The 20264-nt window shown below is 42.1% G+C and overlaps 2 protein-coding genes across 5 annotated transcripts in view; both read right to left on the reverse strand.

Annotated features, from left to right (window-relative positions):
- LOC115628125 (DEAD-box helicase Dbp80-like) overlaps positions 1 to 20264 on the reverse strand; it is a 32082-nt gene that overhangs the window by 1841 nt on the left and 9977 nt on the right. Inside the window, exons 7-8 of one of the 4 annotated variants that reach the window (XM_030524105.1) lie at positions 409 to 571; positions 235 to 348 (exon numbers count right to left, since the gene is read on the reverse strand). The exons of the other annotated variants lie outside the window; for them this stretch is intronic. Of the exons in view, the coding sequence (XP_030379965.1) occupies positions 235 to 348; positions 409 to 571 (277 nt within the window). The remainder of the gene's footprint in view (positions 1 to 234; positions 349 to 408; positions 572 to 20264) is intronic. 4 annotated transcript variants of the gene reach the window in all.
- LOC115628127 lies at positions 12410 to 13394 on the reverse strand. The gene is made up of 2 exons (XM_030524106.1): positions 12885 to 13394; positions 12410 to 12814 (listed from the first exon to the last, which is right to left on the reverse strand). Exon 1 carries the CDS (start codon positions 13379 to 13381, stop codon positions 13019 to 13021), a length of 363 nt encoding a protein of 120 aa, XP_030379966.1. The 5' UTR covers positions 13382 to 13394; the 3' UTR covers positions 12410 to 12814; positions 12885 to 13018.

Here is a 20264-nt window from a genome sequence, read left to right on the forward strand (position 1 = left end):
TCTCACTGGACAATCGATAAAGATAGCAGATTCTAACGCATCAGTCGATTCAAAGTCCTGTTTACTTTGGAACAAACCTTGTATATACAAAATGTCATATAGTTTGTGATAAATTTTATGTACTTTTCGATAAATAAAAATATCCACATCTATTCTTCCTATCATACTGATCATATATGTACATATAAACAATCCATTAACTTTGGGTCTACTACGGCAAAAAAACGTACTTACCGAAACGTCCTGTTCGACCAATACGGTGTAGGTAAGTCTCACAATCAGCATTTCCACGAACATCAACTGGCAAGTCAAAATTAACAACAATAGTAACCTGTTCTATATCAATACCTGAAAATAAAAAAAGAGCAATGTTATGTAAACTTTATAGTTATTTATCCATTATATCACCCCTGGATAACACGTTAGTTGTTATCAGAACTTTTTCTAATCCTGACCGAAACCTATCCAAAACAGCTAGTCTTTGCTCCACAGTTAAATCACCAGATAACACTGCAACGGAGTGTCCATCAGACGTCATTTTAGCTGCTAGCCAAGCTGCAGTTTTACGAGTCTAGAAAGAAATATCATTTGTACAGAAATGGAAATAATTTTAGTTGCATTGTTCAAATTGTTTCAGATACAAAGAAGTTAACAACCTAGAATCCCGCTTGTTCAACTGATGTATCCTACCTTTTTCAAATATAAACTTAAATTGTAACTGTGTCAATTTGCAGGGCACCACCTGAAAAACTTCATTAATTACTAAAAATGTGACGCGATAAGAAAAAAAATGGTTTCGTTTGGTTTCGCTAATCTGCAAAACGATCACCAAATTCCAAATATAGAGTGAGAATTCTGGAATTTTCCCCCCTTCCCCCGCTACAGAATTTCGTCAATAGCGTCCACATTTCAAATGCTACCTTGCACACATAATATATATATAATTGTCTACTGTTGTTCAAAATTTTATTCATTTCGGTCAATTCTAAGAAAAGTTATTAGCGAAACAAATTCTCGCCAGTACAACCTCCCCAAACTGCAGCAACAAGTTCGCTCTTCTTCTTCCTCTTTTTGCTGCTGCTATGGGCGCATATAACTCAGTGACGGAAGTTTACCTGGGTACAGCGTATTACACTGTCGGGCTTGCTCGACTGTAGCGTTCTCTCTTGTTACATTTGACGTAGTATTGTTTAATATTATCCAGCGATTCTTCCTCCCGCATCAGTCTATAAATTGTAATTGCAGAATTAGTAAAATGTGCAATAAAACAATTTCTAAATAAAACCAGAGTAGAGACAGTAAATTTTAATTCAAAATGACTTATATGAACACGCAGAACACGTGTTATTGTTGTAGATTTGGCTCAACTCTGCACACATAGACACAATTTCTATGTAAATGTGCAGTTGCACACATAATCACTAATTACCAAATTTTATTTCGAAATTCCAAAATATTATTCTATAAATATTATATAAGTATTAATGTACTGCGTGGGTTGTGAAACTTTTTATTTGTATTGAAATAAAAGAAGCGTGTTAATAAAAGGCTTTACCAACTATAAACAAGTGCAGATTTGTCAGAAGTTGTTATACTCTGTACATGAAATGTACTACTTGTTATTCTCTATGTTTGCAGGAATCGAAAAAATCATCAATAATAATGGCGGATATTCAGGGTATTAAGTGCGGTAAGATCAATTCAGTACAAAACAGCAGAAAACATTTGTATCTTATGAATTAACCAAACGCTAAGTAGTTTTTATACTCTGTACATGAAATGTACAGAAGTATATTAGGTTTGCGGGAGCTGAAAAATGTAACAGGCAGGAGGAGGCGTGGCAGACCCCACAAAGTATATATATTCTTGATCAGCATGACGAGACGAGTCGATCTAGCCCTGTCTGTCTGTCTGTCCGTCCGTATGAACACCTGGATCTCAGAGACTATAAGAGATAGAGACACCAAATTTTGCACAAAGATGCCTTATGTGTGTATTCTATACGAGTTTGTTTTATTTTTTTGATTTTCCTCCCCCACTTCCCCCCTATGAAGGTTTTCCCGATTTTCCATTCGTATAATCGCCTATATCTCGGAGACTATAAGACCCAGGGCCACCAACTTTTAGTCCAAAATGCCTTGTGTGAATACGCAGAAAATGTTTATTTTGGAATTTCCCTCCCTCCCCCCTCTCCCCAGCAAATCGCGATTTTCTCTAACTCCCGTAATTCTTGGAATTTCGAACTCAAATTTTGCAAATACACCCAGTTAGTTATTATGTGTCCATATGCCAAGTTTCATTATGATAGACCAATTTAACAAGAAGTTATAGCCATAAATATATTTGCTGCTGCAGCGCTGCCCAAGCGCTGCCCAAGCGCTGCCCGCGGCTGTTGTTGATGTTGCTGTTTGGTTGACTGCTAACATGTTTACACAGACACGAATAGATGCGCATAGGCATACATCCACTCACACAGGCACAATTGCTTTGTATATGTGCAATTATACACCTTTACGTGAGTACGAATACCGAGAAAGGTAAAATCGATCACAATTATTTTTAATTTAATTTAATTTAATTTTTTTTATTTTCTATAATATTGTAAACATATGTACAGAGTATTTCAAAGTCGGGACACCCGACTTTAGCTTTTTTACTTGTTAATAGTTGATGAAGCTAGTATTAAGAAATTTATCGTTATTGTTTAGTATTTTGAGTATGGCCCTTCTGGTAACTATGGTCAAGTTGCGCATAATTTGTTGCTTAAAAATTTAATTTCACGAGCTGGAAATTATCAAGGAACTAGGCAAAAACGCTCTATTGCGCGTCTGTGAATTTCTTGACATTGGCGCCGATGCAAGTACGACAAAAACTGTCATGGCGGCCAAAATTGTGGAAGTTATATCAGTTGGCACCATCGAAAGCGACGATGAGTCAAAAGCTGAAACTGGAGGTCTACGAACAATTCGAAAATGTAGATGCGGAAAATGTAAACTTAAAGCGCCAAAAATTCAAAAAGCTGAAACGCACTGGCAGAAGCATATAGTGACGTCACTGCAAACGACAAACAAGGTATAGCGAAAATTAAGAATGGAATCGATAGGTGCACGCGTGAGTTGGATCTTCTTCAAGCGGAAGAAGAAGCATAGGTAAGTAAGAGAAATGTTTTGAAAACCAAAGCTGTACTGACAAAATGTTCTTCTTCAAATTCTGCACGGTCCAACGAAAAACACGCACGCTCGATGTTAAACGGGCAAATGTCCGATTTGGTACATCAGCAACGCAATTCGGAAACACCACACGACGAATCCATGCAAAAAACAATGGCAAAAATGCTATTACGACAAGCTTTCGACGGCAAACTTGGAATTCGACGGATCATCTGCGCTAGCCTGGAAGCACTTCATACACCAATTTGAAACTTCAAGCAGGAACTGTGGATTTCCTGACGAATAAGTCGTACATCGATTATCCAAGGCGCTCAGAAACAGGCTGATCTTATTCAAGACATTTCATTCTTCCAAAAGGTGTCAGCAATTAATAACCCGGTAACATTGTATGCAGAGCAACAAAAAGCGAACAAAATTGTTGATACGGCCGGCAACCCAAAGCCAAAGGCTAGAGCAACTTGTTCTATTTGCTACAAGGATTAACACGACCTCATTAAATGCAACGTTTTTCTCAACTCTACTGTAAAGAAACGCTGGTATTTCGCAAACCGCCATAAAGCGTGATATTGGTGTTTGAAATTTCATAAATGTCAATGCAATCTAAGAGAGGCTTGCAAAATTGATAATTGCGAGAAATTTCACAACAAGCTGCTACACAAACAGGCAAGTGAGGCGACGGTAATGGCAAAAATATTCCAAACAGATAATTTCCTTTTTATATGAAGAAAGTACATCCACTATCATGGATATGAGTCTGGCTCATGAAATTGATTCAAAAGGAATCAATGAGCCCCGATTGCTTTAGCTGGACAGGAGGATTATATAGATTCGAGTCAACAGCAGAGCGAGCAAATATCAAGCTAAGTGATACCAGAGGCACAATACACGATTTAAATTATGTATGGCTAATAAACGATTTAAAGCTTCCTTCACAACAAATCAACTACGAAAATCTGTCTAATTCTTTGCCACGTAGCTTCGTAACTTAAAAAGTTACAAAATCAAGCACCATTGCTGCTAACAGGACAACGTCACGCAAACTAGATCACCACATGAGCTGTCATCAATGGAGATGAAATACGACCGATGTTATCCAAAACCAAACTAGGTTGAGTAACACATGGTTCAGTGGAAGTTGTAGTGGCTGATTTTCTACAAGGTTGATTTTATCCAAACTCTTAATTTTTGCCAGATTGAGAGATAAGAGCAACGTTGGTTCTGTGCTCTTAGGTAACCTTGACTTAAGCTCACTTGCTTGGCAGATGGTCATACAATCATACAGTTATCTGAACGAAAGCTAGCGCGCTTATCTTTTAAGCTATGCACATACGTATGTAATGTATTGGCACTGTACATGAGTTCGATTTTGGCACTCTCCATTTATAGTATGCAGCAATAGGTAGGCATTGCTAAAGAGAAGCTTGAGCTTATCGGACGTGCCTATTTACTTTTTGAAACAACAATAAATTATTGTGAGTTAAATTACATGTGCTCTGATTAAAATAGCACAAGTCGCAAACAAATTTACAAGAATTGGGATAATAAAATCAGTGAAGTGTATTTGGTGTCTGACAAGGTATGTTATTACTGCTAAATTTGGACACTAAAGGAAACATGTTTATAGAAATTGGTCTTGCCGGTAATATCCAATAACTTGAAATTGGTGATATTCCTTGAAAAAGTGCTAGACACGGTTCGGAAAGCACAACAACCTAAAAGCTACTATTGCTAATTAAACGTGGAATATAATTTGTGAACCACGCAATATCTACAAGCTTTCTACGACCAGTCCTAATTCGACTGGGAGGCGCTCGGATCTTCCCAGACAGCATTCAGTAAAAGCCATTTGCCCAGTCAACGATGTTTCGTATTTTAATGGAATGGCCAGGGATGAAATGGACAATTAAAGCTTAAAGTAGCATATTACGTCACCCGTCGACGACCACTTGCCGTCCCAGTCGCAGCTCAACACCCAGCTTTAATCTTCGTTGGCGCGACTTCAATTCCATTATGAGGATTATATAGATCTTCAATTCGCCAGGATATACATATAGATATATTTATGTTGCATCTATATATATAAAACAGTTTGTCCTGACTGACTGACTGGCTGACTGACTGACTGATTGGTGATCAACGCACACCCCAAACGGTAAAAGCTAGGAAGCTGAAATTTGGACTCAAGTATCCTTTCATAGTATAGGTGCCCACTAAGGGATTTTGGAAAACTCGAGCACCAAAGGGGGGAAAACAGGCTCCAACGTTTGTTTGAAAAATCCGCATTTTTTAGCCGATCGACATAAAACTTGGTTTGTAAAATCAATAAAAGAATACAAAGAAAACTGCATACTCTGTTTTTTAAATTTTTTGTTGGAGCTTGAATTATTCACGGAGGGCCATTTGCATTTAAATTTGCTTTAAGCGCCTCCCAAGAGCAGCAACAGCCACCCTATCGCCGAACGTATATCCATAAACTGCACGAAGATTGAGTCTTGTTCGGGCGATCTGTGTTCCCCTGAAGAAAAGGATTTCCACATGAATTCAGAAATTATAAAAATGTACTTACATTTTGTTTCGATGCTCCGTATTGTACATTTTAAATGACAGTTTTGTTACCACTCACATTTTCGCTAACAAACAAACCTGCCGACTCGGCGACACACAAATTTCTATAAGTTTGTTTGTTGTTTTGAAAGCTGTGTTCAAAGTTCTAGTGTTTAAAGTCGCCATTTAGTAATTTCAGTTTATTTATAAAAACTAAACTAAGTCGAGCAAGCCCGACAGTGTAATACCCTGTACCCAGGTAAACTTCCGTCACTGAGTTATATGCGCCCATTGTGGGGGTTGTACTGGCGAGATTTTGTTTCGCTAATAACTTTTCTTAGAATTGACCGAATTGAATAATTATATATAAATTATGTGTGCATAGTTTGGTTTAGGTAGTATTTGAAATGTAGACGCTATTGACGAAATTCTTTAGCGGGGGAAGGGGGGGAAAATTCCAAAAAATAAAATAAACTCGTCCTTACTCGGACCTAGGAGAATCTGGATGCCAACTTTGGTTATTCTAGCTTTTATAGTTTCTGAGATCCTCGCGTTCATCAAGACGGACGGACAGACGGACGGACAGACGGACGGACGGACAGACGGACGGACATGTCTAGATCGATTTCTCTCGTCATGCTGATCAAGAATTTTACCCTATTTTCCTCCTATGTGAGGAGGTCGGGGAAGAATGAACCACCAATCGATTCGTCGCTCTGCCGCATAGTCCGTCAGGGCGTCCTTTCTCCGCTCGAAAGCCAAAGCTTAAATCGCCACAGCTCTTGCCACAGAGTTTTGGCCGCTGTGACGATGGGGCACAAAGGCCCAAGTTGCTCAGACAAACGAGATAATATATTCCGCTTTGTCGGCTTCAACGAAGTAAAGCTATCCTCATGCAGATGATAACGAAATACATCATTATGAGGAGCCAGCATGTCGTCAACACAAAAACAATTTTTAATGACATTTAACGCGACATGGTGACATCGAGCATAGGTTAGGTTAGGTTGAAATGGCTGGGGTGATAACGTTCACCCGCCCACTTAGGCCTTAAGGCCCGTTTTGATACCATGTAATCCCTAATTGTGCTGGTCAGTCTTCAGCCACCCGGTGGTATTTAAGAATTTAACTAGATCCGCGAGCTCTACATTTTTCATTTCCGAGAGGTCGCTCAAGAATGGCTTCCCTAGGGTGTGTAGTCTGCGCCTGCTCAGCGCCGGGCAGTGGCAGAGGAGATGCTCCACACTTTCCTCTTCCTCTTCGTCTCTGCAGCTTCTGCAGAAATCGTTAAACGGGATGTTTAGTCTCGATGCATGTCTGCCAACCGGACAGTGACCCGTGAGAGTCCCCACCACCATGGAGATCTCACTCCTTTTCAGCTTCACAAGCTTTAAAGTCCTTTTTATGTTAAGGGATGTCCAGGTAAGCTTAGCTCGAAAGCACGAGCTCGTGCTCTCCCAGCGCTGCTGTGCTATTTGACGTGCATGGTTGCGCGTCGAAAGCCGAAAGGATGCTAACGGCATTCCCATACCTTCCCTGTCGGGAAGGATGTCTGCGTTGGTTCCTTCCCTTGCCAGCTCGTCTGCTATGCAATTACCTTCAATATTATGGTGTCCTGGCACCCATATAAGGCTGATACTGACTAGTTAGGCCGTCTCGTTGAGGGATCTGCTACAGTCAGTGATAACTTTGGAGTTGTCCACATTGGAGTCTAACGCTTTTAGTGCCGCTTGGCTATCTGAATATATATATATTGGTCTACCGCCTTCCATATCAGGGGATAGGTGCCTTGTGACCTCTTGTATCGCAGCCACTTCCGCCTGGTAGACGCTGCAATGATCAGGGAGACGAAATGACCGTCGTATCTCCAGGTCCGGAGAAAATATGCCACCTCCGACTCTCTGTTCCAGTTTAGAGCCATCCGTGAAAAAGTTTATGGCGTCGTTTCTTCTGTGTGGTAGGCTATCCCACTCTGCACGAATGGGAATCCTGACTGTATATTTCTTATCAAAAATAAGTTTTGGTACACAGTAATCCGTATGGGTCGGAACCCCGGGTTGAAGAAGGAGTATGCCTGCATGTCCTTTTGACGTGCTTTTCCAGGCAGAGGCCTCTCTTAGCCTTAGGGCTGAGTTTGTAGCAAGTTCCTTTCCGACTATGTCTAGTGGGAGAAGATGAAAGAATATATTAAGAGCCTCCGTTGGTGTAGAACGAAGTGCCCCGCTAATGCATAATTCTGCCGATCTCTGCACCCTACTGAGTTGGGTGAGAACAGTTGATTTGTCCATCGCAGGCCACCATACTACGATTCCGTACAGAAGAATCGGTCTAACGATGGCCGTATATATCCAGTGTACAATATTTGGTGAGAACCCCCATCTGGTGGTTATGGCTCTCTTGCAGATGTAGAGTGCATTTGTGGCTTTCTTCACCCGCTCTATTGTGTTGTCACTCCAGTGCAGTTTCCTGTCCAGGATGACTCCCAAGTACTTGGCACTGTGGCTGAATTTAAGAGGAACTCCTTTTAGTGTGGGCGGCTGGAGTTCCGGAATCTTGTACTTTCTTGTGAAAAGTACTAGCTCAGTTTTTGTAGGATTTACTCCTAGGCCGCATGTGGACGCCCATTGCGAGAGCGTCAATAGCGCCGTCCTCATGAGGTGACAGAGAGTCTGTGGGTATTTACCAATGCAGATTATTGATACGTCGTCTGCGTAGGCTATGACTGCATGGCCTTCCACCTCCATGCGTCGTAGCAGCTGGTTCACCATCAGCAGCCACAGTAGCGGAGGCAGAACTCCACCCTGTGGGGTGCCCCTGCTAACGAACTTGCGGCAGGTTTGTCCCCCTAGTTCGGCACTTACAGCCCTGCTAGTGAGCAACTGAGTGATGAAGCCTACCAGGGAGACATCTACCCCAAGGTCCGTCAACGACTGGGTGATTGCCGACGGTAATATATTGTTGAAGGCGCCCTCAATGTCCAAGAAGGCTACCAGTGGGTACTCCTTAACGTGGAGTGAGTTCTCTATTCTAGAGACCAGGGAGTGAAGGGCAGTGTCAGTTGACCTGCCCTTACTGTATACGTGTTGTGAGTTCGACAGCAGATCCGGGTTGATAGACTGTCTAAGGTATGTTTCTATTAGCCTTTCCAAGGTTTTAAGTAGAAACGAGGATAGGCTGATAGGCCTGAAGTCTTTCGGCGTAACGTGAGACGGTTTCCCGGCCTTGGGGATAAACACGACCATTACCTCTCTCCAGCTTGCCGGAATGTGGTTGACTCTTAAACAAATTCTAAAAAATTGTCCGAATCCAGGGCATAACGTGTCGCAGAGAATGTTGGAGTTGGGCCGGGACGATGCCGTCCGGTCCAGGAGATTTGTAGGGCTGAAAAGTCTTAACAGCCCAGCAGATGCGTTCTTCGGTAATGATATCTTCTCTCAAATGGCTGGGTACCCCCGTTACGTGGGGGATAAGGGGTGTACTACTACTGTCGGTACAGCCCGGGAAATGTGTATTAGTGAGCAGATCTAGAGAGTCTCTGCAGGAGTCCATCCAGCCGTCTTCCCCTTGCAGAAGAGTTGGTGGAGAGGATGATTTGGCCAGCACTTTTCTGAGCCTCGATGCTGCAGACGTTGACTCAATGCTTGAGCAGAAGTTGGCCCAAGAGGTGCGCTTGGCTCTTCTGATGGCCGACTTGAAGGTGGCAAGTTTGCGCTTATACAGTACCCAACTGGGCTCTGTGCTACTTCTTCGTGCCTCGTTGAATTGTCTTCTACATTCGACCCGAAGACCATCCAATTCAGTAGACCACCAGGGCGGTTTGCATTTTTCTTTATAAACTGTACTTGGGCAGGCTTTCTTTATCGCACCCGAGCAGGTTTTTGTGAAGGTATCCACCAACTTGTCCAATTTCTCTCCCGTATTGGGTTCAGAGCTTTGAAGGGGGGGTAGTTTTCTGATAAGCAATCTCAAATAATACCCCCAGTTGGTTTTTTTCAGATTGAAGTTCTTAATGGCGGCAGGGGTGTGGTACCCCAGCCTGAAGTGTATGAGCCTGTGGTCTGAGAATGAGTGATCATTAAGGACCCTCCAGGCAAGGACTCTGCGTGCGAGAAAATCAGACGCCAGTGTGACGTCTAACACCTCGCTGCGGTTTTTTGTTACAAATGTGGGGTCGCTCCCTATGTTACAGACTAGAAGGTTGCTACTCATTATATAGTCGTATACTGACTCACCTCTATCATTGATGTCACTGCTGCCCCATTGAGTATGGTGAGCATTGGCGTCTCCACCTAGGATCGTGCCTATTTTGTTATCGCCGCTATTGCCGACTAGGGCTCTCAACAGCTGCGAGGGGGGGGGGGCACCATCTTGATCATGGGCCATGTAGAAAGAAGCCATTCTAATGGTGGTGTTGTGATAGCACTAGTCCTCGGTAAGCGGGACGGCCCCAATTGTCCGTCCCGTGCCAAAGTTGGCATTGATAATCCCGAGGCGTTGATGTGTTCAATTCTTTATTCAAACTTTAACTGTTCGTTTACATTTTTACTTAAAGTAAACTAAGCTAAGGCCGCGTAGCTGCACTGCCCGATACGCCGGCAGCGGAGCGGCTGCATTATATACTAGCTTATGTACTCAGCGCTGTTGGCAGCGAGAGCGCGAGAGAGTATGTTATGTGCACTTGAGGTGGCTGACACTAATTGCACTGACGCTGCGCTTATGTCGCCCAATGCATACGCGATCATATTACGTCGCGTATGGATTATGCTTAGCTCTTGAGTTTGTATAAACATTGCAACAAAGTGTTACAGTGTGTATTCCTTATGTGTGCACACTACATCTCCCTCCTTTTGAAAAATAACGTAATATTATGAAGTTATTTTCTAAATTGTTTATCTATTAATTTCATGTATATCTAGTTATATATATAATTTTTTTTTTTTTTACTATTATTATTATTTTTTTTTTTTATGTAATCATAGAAAATTGATGAACATTTTTTTTTTTTTTTTATTTATTGATATTTATATATATTTATGCTTGTGTATGGCCATACTTCAAGTTACGAATTAAAAATCTTTAACCTATCCTTATGTACTGTTTGTTTTTTTTTTTTTGTGTTTTGCGTTTTGAGTTTGCGTTTTGCGTTTTGCGACCATATACCTGTAACAATTAATCTAGCCTAGAGCGATAAGGTACTGCTCTAACCATTTTTTTTTTTTTTTTTCGCACAAATTAATAATTAGAGAATCCTATTTTCTGTTTCCAAGTCCATAATGAACGTCTTCACAGGACCGTACTTCAGAGTAGAACATTCAAAAATATATTTGTGTAAAAGCTAACCACTGACGATTGGCGATTGCTGACCCAGCATTTTGAGAATGCCAATGAACAGGGTCATGAACGTATCGTCCGTAGAGACTCCTTTTAGTTAACTCGTCCTTTAATCGTAAGTACTTTGCAAAGGTACAACTGAAAATGCCATTCAAAAATGCACTAATTCATATACAGACAATCTATGCAGACAAAATAGCTTCTTCTTTTATTTTTACTTGGGTCACCGGGTCGAGTAGCGCTACTCTTATTAAATTTATTCTTTATTGCCCATATTTTTAAAGTATCTATTGAACTAATTCAAAGATCTTTTTCCACGGTACCTCTTTGAGTGTGGTCGATTCTGTATATACCGGCTTGCCTTTCAAGCCTTTGGAAAAACTGACCTAAGTCGAGAATTCCATTGGTACATATATAAATCGCCAACATCATATTACTTGACGTATACGTTGTCGTATACGTTGGGCTTTGAAACTTTTATTTTATGGATTGCTTAGGCAATTTCCATTTTTCTTTTCCTGCGCAGGATTTTTGTCTACCTTGCCATCTTGCATACTTTTCCCTTTTTGCAATTTTATTTTTTTTTTTTATTTTTATTCTTTTATGGTTATTCTTGATAACTCATCAGTTATTTAGTTCTTATATTTTTTTTTATAATATGTGACATAACTTCACTTAGCAAATTTGTCAAAATAAATTCAATTATAATACGTTATATTCTGCTCTTTGAAATAAAAATCCGATAAAGGCAAGTACTGTCTTTAACTTCAGCCAAATATTTATAGCCTGATACAACATTCATATGTGGCCAATGTAGCCAATAGGCCTGCCATGATTATATCTTTTCATGCAGAAAACAACGCGAGGCAAAGTTGTGGAACATCTGCGCCACCAAAATTATTCGATCAAAATTCAAAAATTTGGTATATATTTGGTATACCACAGGCATATAATCGCAACTTTTTGTACGCCTTTTTTTTTGCGTATATGATTTACAATAATTATATTTGTGTATTAATTAATTTTTTTCATTAAATTTTCCTCTGGTGTCCCTTTTTGGATTGTCGTCTTGTGGCGTCCGCATCAGCTGGACGTCGCCGACTCCTGGCACGCTGATGCTCCATCGATGGCGCGAGTGGCGGTGTGCCCCTCGCGCTTGTTGATTTTGTGGCTTGTATTCCAACGTTGGTGCGAAAGGCGGTCCTATGCCCTTCGCACTTGTTGATCTTTTCAAATTAGATTGGTCCTTGATCCTCCAGGATCACTGTCATGGTCGCCATGTTGCGATAGCACTAGTCCTCGGTAAGCGGGACGACCCCAATTGTCCGTCCCGTGCCAAAGTTGGCATTGATAATCCCGAGGCGTTGATGTGTTCAATTCTTTATTCAAACTTTAACTATTCGTTTACATTTTTACTTAAAGTAAACTAAGCTAAGGCCGCGTAGCTGCACTGCCCGATACGCCGGCAGCGGAGCGGCTGCATTATATACTAGCTTATGTACTCAGCGCTGTTGGCAGCGAGAGCGCGAGAGAGTATGTTATGTGCACTTGAGGTGGCTGACACTATTTGCACTGACGCTGCGCTTATGTCGCCCAATGCATACGCGATCATATTACGTCGCGTATGGATTATGCTTAGCTCTTGAGTTTGTATAAACATTGCAACAAAGTGTTACAGTGTGTATTCCTTATGTGTGCACACTACAGTGGTATTTACCTCTCCATTTCTGACCCCCAGTCGTAGACTGATGGTGGTTAGGTCATCATCGCTGAATTGGGGGAGTAGAATGGCGTTTAATTGTTTCTTAGCTAGAATACATGTTCTCAATTTACGCTTACCGCTTCCATAGAACAGGGTAAAATTTGGTGAGCCAAGACCCCGGATTGCGTTGTTGTTTATCCAGGGCTCTTGGATCAGGACTAGGTCCGCCTCGCCTGCTGCCAGACGAACCATTAAAGCAGCTGTTGCCACTTTACTGTGATGCAGGTTTATCTGGAGGACCTGCATCATCAGACTTGTCCGCCCTCTCCTCCGTGAGTGTCGCGTCGGCTTCTCCACTATTGTCTTCTAGAAGCTCACGCTCGGTATAGAACCGGCCCAACACATCTCCGTAGTCGGAGTCGGTCGAGATCTCGTCCTGTAGATCCCCGGAGGGTTCATCTACATCGACTTCCATCTCGTCCTCGCTGGGCGGCTCTATCGTGTTTGCGTTTTCGGCGAGATTACATAGTGATCCCATATCCGCCTTGTATATGTTAAGCTTTATTTTGTCAAAGCCGTAGTTTAGTCGGCCTTCTGCCGCATTCAGCTGCTCTACGCATTCGTTGTTTAGCATGAGGACGACCTGCATAGATGCTCTTTTTGTCGCCTCTGTTTTTAATACCTTTCAGCCTTGAGTGTTAATCTTGGTATTGAAGAGCTGAATGAGTTCCAGAATCTTTTCCGGTTCTGCGGGCTTGGCCGGGATCCAGGCTCTGGCCCTCGGGCGAGATGGTATGTCCTTTGCGTCGACCACAGCAAGCTGTGCTCCCGGATAAACCTCTCCCACCCTACTGATGGCTTGCTTATAAAGCTCAGCCGACCTTTCATCGTCGCATGCTATGAGCTTAACGCCTCCTTGATACCACCCGGCGTCAGTACACTGTGGTGGTTCGCCAGGGTTGTCTTTCAACACCTCCACTGCGACCGTGGCTATTGCAACCTGAATCCACCGCCATTGATGTCTAGGGATCCTTCCCTCGTCACTGTTGCGGTCGATGACCCCTACGACCTTGAGGTCCTTGGCCACTTCCGCAAGGACTTGGACCAGGATTTGCCTTGCAACTTCGGCCTTTTTGACACCTTCTGTTGGTCTTCGTCTATTGAGCGCTGTCTCTTGGAGTTGCTGACCTCTAACTTGTACACGAAGTTGGGTAACACCAGCTTCGCCCATCGAATATCCGCTTGGATTCTTTCGAAGTCCTCCTTCGTTGCATGCTCCGGCGCGATTGGCGTGTCGGCATGACGTCGGAGGATGCGAGCCGCAGCGCGTCTCTCACTGTATCCAGCTTTCTCTGGATCTGTCCTTGGCACGTTTGTCGCTCTCTTTACGACCAACGCTTTCCCCTCGGGCGCGACCCTTGCAAGCGCACCAGCAGCCGGGGGCTCACTGATGGATGATATGCTCTGGCCGGCCTTTGGGTAGGCGGTGGAGGTTTGAGCTTTGAGACTAGGCTTGCCATTTTGGTTCTGCTTCGTCATGTTAACAGTGGGGCGTGTATGCGTCACGGCTCCTCTTGTTGCGGAACTTCCAGTTCCTTCCGGCCTTTGTGGAGGGACGGTCTCCAGTTTATTTTTATTTATCGTTTTTGGCGTTGAAGTATTCATTTCGTTTTATTTTTCTTGGGTTCCCACGAGTGGCGGAGAAGGGGCTTGACCACCCGGGCAAAGATCCGCGTACCCGGGCTAGGCTAAATAATCCGAGGGGTCGCCAGGTACCCCGGATGCTCCGTGAGCGACTGGGCTATTTAAGAGGGCCCCCAGCCAGGCTGATCTTCGGCACGGGTCGCTTGACACCTTGATCCAGCCCTCACCTCGAAGCCATGATCAGGGATCATAGCCAGACAACGTGACTATTGAGGAGTTAGGTTGTGTGACTCTGGTCTCTGATCTTAGCTGGACACCGTCAACCGACAACGTACGGGACAATTTGTAGCGCCATTACCAGTCGGCACCCTCTTGGAGGGTTCAGCACGAGGAATTTTTGCCAACCGACATCGAGCATAAATATTTGCCAATTCAAACAACGAGCGCACAGCTAAAAATGGCGCTGATGCAGTCCCGTATGTGACAGTGTTCAACTTAAAGGACTGCAGCTCATGAGAGGCGCTTTCTCGCCAAAGAATGAGCTGGTAATTTTTGTCTTTTTCAGACACGTTTATTTGCCTGTACATCTTGGAGATGTCGGCAGTAATTGCGTATTTATTCAACCGAAAATTTACAAGTGTTGAATAAAGCTCCCTCTGAATAGTCGGCCCAACCATTAAAGTGTCATTTAATGATAGGGCCGTTGACGTTTTACTAGAAGCGTCGAACACCACCCGCAATTTGGTTGTGGTGCTTTCAGGTCTCAGGACACACTGATGAGGAATATAGTAGTGCTGTCCTGGAGGAGGAGATTCAAGAGCAGACATATGCCCAAGATCACGATACTCTCTCATGAAGTCATGGTACATGTCATGGAGAGTTTTGTCTCTTGCGAGTTTGCGCTCAAGTTGCAGAAATCGTCTTTCAGCAGTTTGAAAGGAAAGCCCTAGTACAGTGGGATCGGATTTGAACGGAAGTTCGACTTGAAAACGTCCTGTAGACAGGTGCTGTACTGATTTGGTGAAGTGAGCTTCACAGGCCTTTTGTTCAGCTGTCTGGCGCACAGCCTTCGACTCATTTGGGCTCCGATCGAGTTCCCAAAAGCGTTGAACTAAGGTGTCGAGAGAATAATCATTAACTTGAGCGACAACGTTAACGCTGAATTGTTGAGGAGGTATTTGCCCTGTATATCTTCCAGCAACAACCCATCCCAGCAATGTCTTCTGCAACAATGGAAGACAGGAATTAAGCTCGATTTGCCCAACGCATAATAACTTGTAAAAAAGTTCAGCGCCTAGGAGAATATCAACCTTAGCTGGCTTATAGAATTCTGGGTCAGCCAACTCAAGGTTTGCGGGTATTTTCCAATTCGATGTGGGCACAAAGTTACCAGGCTGACAAGTAGATATAGATTTAAGAACCCAAAAATCAGTGCCAAAGCTGTGAGAATTCAAACGAGATTGAATATCAGCGCACACCTTGTGCCTACTACCAGTAATGGTTCCACCTGCCATTACAATACTCACAGATGTGTCTTTACGCTTTAATCGAAGGCGCTGCGCAAGGTTCTCAGTCATGAGGTTCAATTGTGAGCCGCCATCAAGTAACACACGAGCAGGATGGTAATGGCCGAATCTATCTTTAATTTTTACGACTGCTGTGGCAAGAATTACTTGATCGGCACTTAAAACGTGACCTAAGTACGCTTCTGGAGGTGCGACTGCGTGTGGAGCGGGTGAATTTGGCACAGCTACAGAGTATCTGTGCAACAACGAATGGTGTGGTTTTGAACACACCCGACACTTGGAAGCCTTGCAACTGGAGACTACATGACCCACATTCAAGCAATTGAGGCACATTTTTTGAGTCTTGGCGAACTCAAATCGCTGCATAACAGATATAGAACCGAAGGAAGGACAAGAATAAATATTGTGATCCACAGAACCACAATATGTGCACTTCGAAATCGGTTTTGAAGGCTTTGAAGGAGCCTTTGTGCAAGAAAACGAAGCTTCACTATTTCTTGCAGGTTCTACTCGCGGTTTATTTGGAACCCGAGTTGTCTCTTCAGTCGCTAAATATTGGTAACGCCAGTTTAACTGCTCAGCGCAGTCATCCCAAGAAGGCAACTTGTCATAATCGAGCTGTTCCTCAAAACGAGATTTGGTTGCATGATCAACTTTGGCCATAACCATATGTATGATCATTGCATTCGAAATGTCCTTTTCACTTCCCAACGAAGTTAAAGACGCATAAATGGCAGAAACAGTGTCAATGATGGACCGCAAAGTAGACGCATTAGGTTTGGTCATACTTGGGATGTCAAACAATTGCGAGATAGTGTCGAAAAATATCAAACATTTGTTGTCGTATACAGACTTGAGGCTTTTGGGTAACTGGGATCGTTGACTGGCCATCATAGAACAGTCATGAGAAGTCTGACTTTCAACTTTTTGTTTCGTTGCCTTCACATACAACGCCTTAGTTGAAATGCACAAATCCTCAAGTGGCCCTCTACTATCGTTACTTGGATTGAGACTATCCAAATCTGCCTGAAGCGCCATAGCTTTCTTTATGTAATCTTCTAACAGCTCGAGACGACACTCGAGTTCTGTTTGTTCAAACGAAATTTCTGCAAGCATTGTACTAGTTTAGAACTAGATTTAGCTACTGCTTGTTGCTTCTCAGATTCCAACATGGTAGAGTATAACCAAAATAAACTCTAAACAAGTTGCAAATCAACGAAAATGAAAACCGAACTTTCCTAACAGCCCTCGCAAATAACAACGCGCTAAAACAGCAAGAGACCAACTGAAATGCACACAGATTACGTACACACGCACTCAATACAGTATGCACGCAAGCAAAGTAGCAGTCCAAGCGACCGCACAAACAACAACGAAATCTGCAAGCAGTCTCAGCTGTACTCAGAAAATAGGCGTCGATTACCGCAAGCACGCTTGTAGGCAACGCTAATCCAAACGGGTAGCGGGGGGGAGTTCGTTGGCCCAGCGACAAGTGTAGCCGAAAAAGGGCGCGCACAAAGGAGAGAGCGACAAAATTCTTTTGCTACGCTAGCGGCGCAAGCAACAACAAAAGCTATGTTTCTATGTATGCAGCTGATGCAACAAATCTTTACCAAAAAACAAACACAATAGAACCAATATAAATTCAAAATATTTGTTTTTTATGTTAAAAATCAGCTTAACAGCCCTTTTTTAATTATTGTTGTTTGTTTTGCCTCGAGGTTTTGTTAATAATTATGTTTATGAGGGTGTATAATGTGTTAAATTGTGCAAGGTATGTATGTATATAATATGTGGTTATTGGCGAGTATGTATGTACATGCATATGTATGTATGATTATGTATTTGTGCATGTAAAGTGGTTGCGCAAAGTAATTTATGTGCCAAAAAATTAGTCCGCATAAGCATACACGTACTATATATACATATGTATGTACGTATGTGAATAGGTTTTAGACAACTTTCGCTTGCACAAATTTGCAGCAATTAAACTTCTTAGAGCTTTATGCTCAATTGTTGGCACAGAATACCTGTAAGCTCTCAAAGGAGTCCACCGAAACTTCCCTGGATTCCGAGCGACGACCAGGATGGTATCCAATCGACACAAACGAGTAGTTTTCACACGACCGCGCACAAAAACCAAGCCACAAAGACCGCAAACAAACGAGGAAATAATCTTATGAAAACCGATGTCCCTGCTCGGGCGCCAATGAAAAATCGCTAGCTTTTTAGCGATTGCAACAAACGATATTTGACTAGTTATTAAATGAGACGCGGTATTCCTTCAATTATTAATATTGCTTTAATGACTTGGATAATTGTACAACGAGGTTCAACGTGCGAGAATTACTTCGCAAGTGATTTGCCTGCTGCCGCTACAAGTCAGCGGGCCGGCATAAGCAAAGGAATGCCCAAAGAGAGCGCCACAAACAGCTTGACATACTGATATCGACTCGTCTTATCATGCTGATCAAGAATATATATACTATGTGGGGTCTGGCTGTTACATTTTTCAGCTCGCGCAAACCTAATACAAGTATACTCTTCTACATTTCAGAGTATAAAAAGTCACTTAAACTGTCGTTGTTCTTGTTAAAATCAACCGACCGGAAAAGACTTTAAAGTTTCAGCTCAAAAACTATGTCTCACAAATCATAAGCAAATTAATTTGAGTAAAGAGGAATTGAAGAAGCGTAAGCTTGACTGGAATATTCTACCCCTGTAAAATAAATATACATATGTGCAATGTATAAAATGACGTTTAAGCCAAAACATAACATAACATAACCATTGTGCTCCTTTACCATTTACCACACTCCATGGCATAGAATTCATCAATTTGTGCCCACTCTTCTATAATTGAATTTTGAAGCTGCTTTTGAGTGTCATACTGCTTGGAATATATAAATATTTCAGCAGAAAGTATGCCCTACATATTATCTATAGGATTCAGGGCTGGACTCAACACTGGCCACTGTATCAACGGTATGTTCCTGGTCTGTTGTGTTGCTAGAATATCCACCGATCGCCATGAAATTGCTCTCAAATGATATGAACTCCCTATCCAACAGTTCTATATACTTTTCGGCGTTCATTTTACTCGGGCTAAAGGCAGCCCATACCATTAGCGATGCTCCCCCATGGTTGCGCTTGTAGCAGGTCTGCCTGGGTTTCGAATATCCCTCCAATATTTGTGGTTACCATCAGGACCGTCCAAGTTTAACTTTTTTTCATCGCTAAAAATGACATCTTAAATTCTTCCTTCTAAAATCGGTACTTATTGAAGAATGCCATACGTGCATCTTTGTCGGATATGTCCTGTAGTCCGCTCATCTATGGCCGCAATTAAACCACTCCGCTTGGCAACATCATAATTATCTGAATCTTTTGAAAATTTTGCTACTGTATTGCGATACCGATTTATGGCAGATACTATTTGTCCAATTTGTATACCAGCATCGCTCATTGCCCGTATCCTACCGCGCTCTTCATCCAACAATTCCGTTCCACGTGGCATTTCTTACTATTAAATTAACTAATATTAATAATCTCTCGATTTTCCTTAGTTTTACGTGATCCCCTACTCACTTTTTTACTATAGTTGTACTTGCATAAGGAAATTAAAATTATTTGTTTACTTTAACGCAGACAGAAGGCAAATAAGTCGTTTTGCACATATAATTATTTTTAATCAAATTCTCGACTTCTATGGTTTATCAGTAATACCGGAACCACAAATGAGGTGGATGGAGGAATATTTCAATTAAAATATGTACAAAATACTTAAAAGAAAAAAACTGCATAACAAAAAACAAAGTACCGTTATTTTACAATGAGAAACACAGAAAACAGTTTTTGCACATATAATTATACAGGGGTATATTAGTCCCTCTCCCACAATCCATTAAAAAAAATAAATTTTATTGTACCTGCCAACTAAATGATGTGATAAAGCTTCTGAATGTGGTAAGGCCTGATTTACAAAATAATAAAACATTTTGTCAATTTGATAAAGATAACGTAGGAAATTTTCTTAAAAAAATTGTACCAATAACTTTAATTAGATCTACAAGGTGTTTTCCAAGTAAACAGGACTTTAAAAAAAAAAAAACAAACAGAACAAATGGTTTTTTCGGCAAAATCAATTTATTTTATTCAAAATAGTCTCCTTCTGCATCAATGCAGCTTTTTGCACGATCCAAAAGCATGCCGAACGAGTGTTTTAGCTCGTTGGCCGGTATGGCCGCCAGTATGCCGGTGCAAGCCTTTTAAATGGCCTCTACGTCTGCATAACGCTTTCCTTTCATGGGCAAATGCATTTTTCCGAAAAGGTAGAAGTCGCACGGT

This window comes from Scaptodrosophila lebanonensis, unplaced genomic scaffold (assembly GCF_003285725.1).
Source record: "Scaptodrosophila lebanonensis strain 11010-0011.00,11010-0021.00 unplaced genomic scaffold, SlebRS2 tig00000101-arrow-pilon, whole genome shotgun sequence".
NCBI lineage: Eukaryota > Metazoa > Arthropoda > Insecta > Diptera > Drosophilidae > Scaptodrosophila > Scaptodrosophila lebanonensis.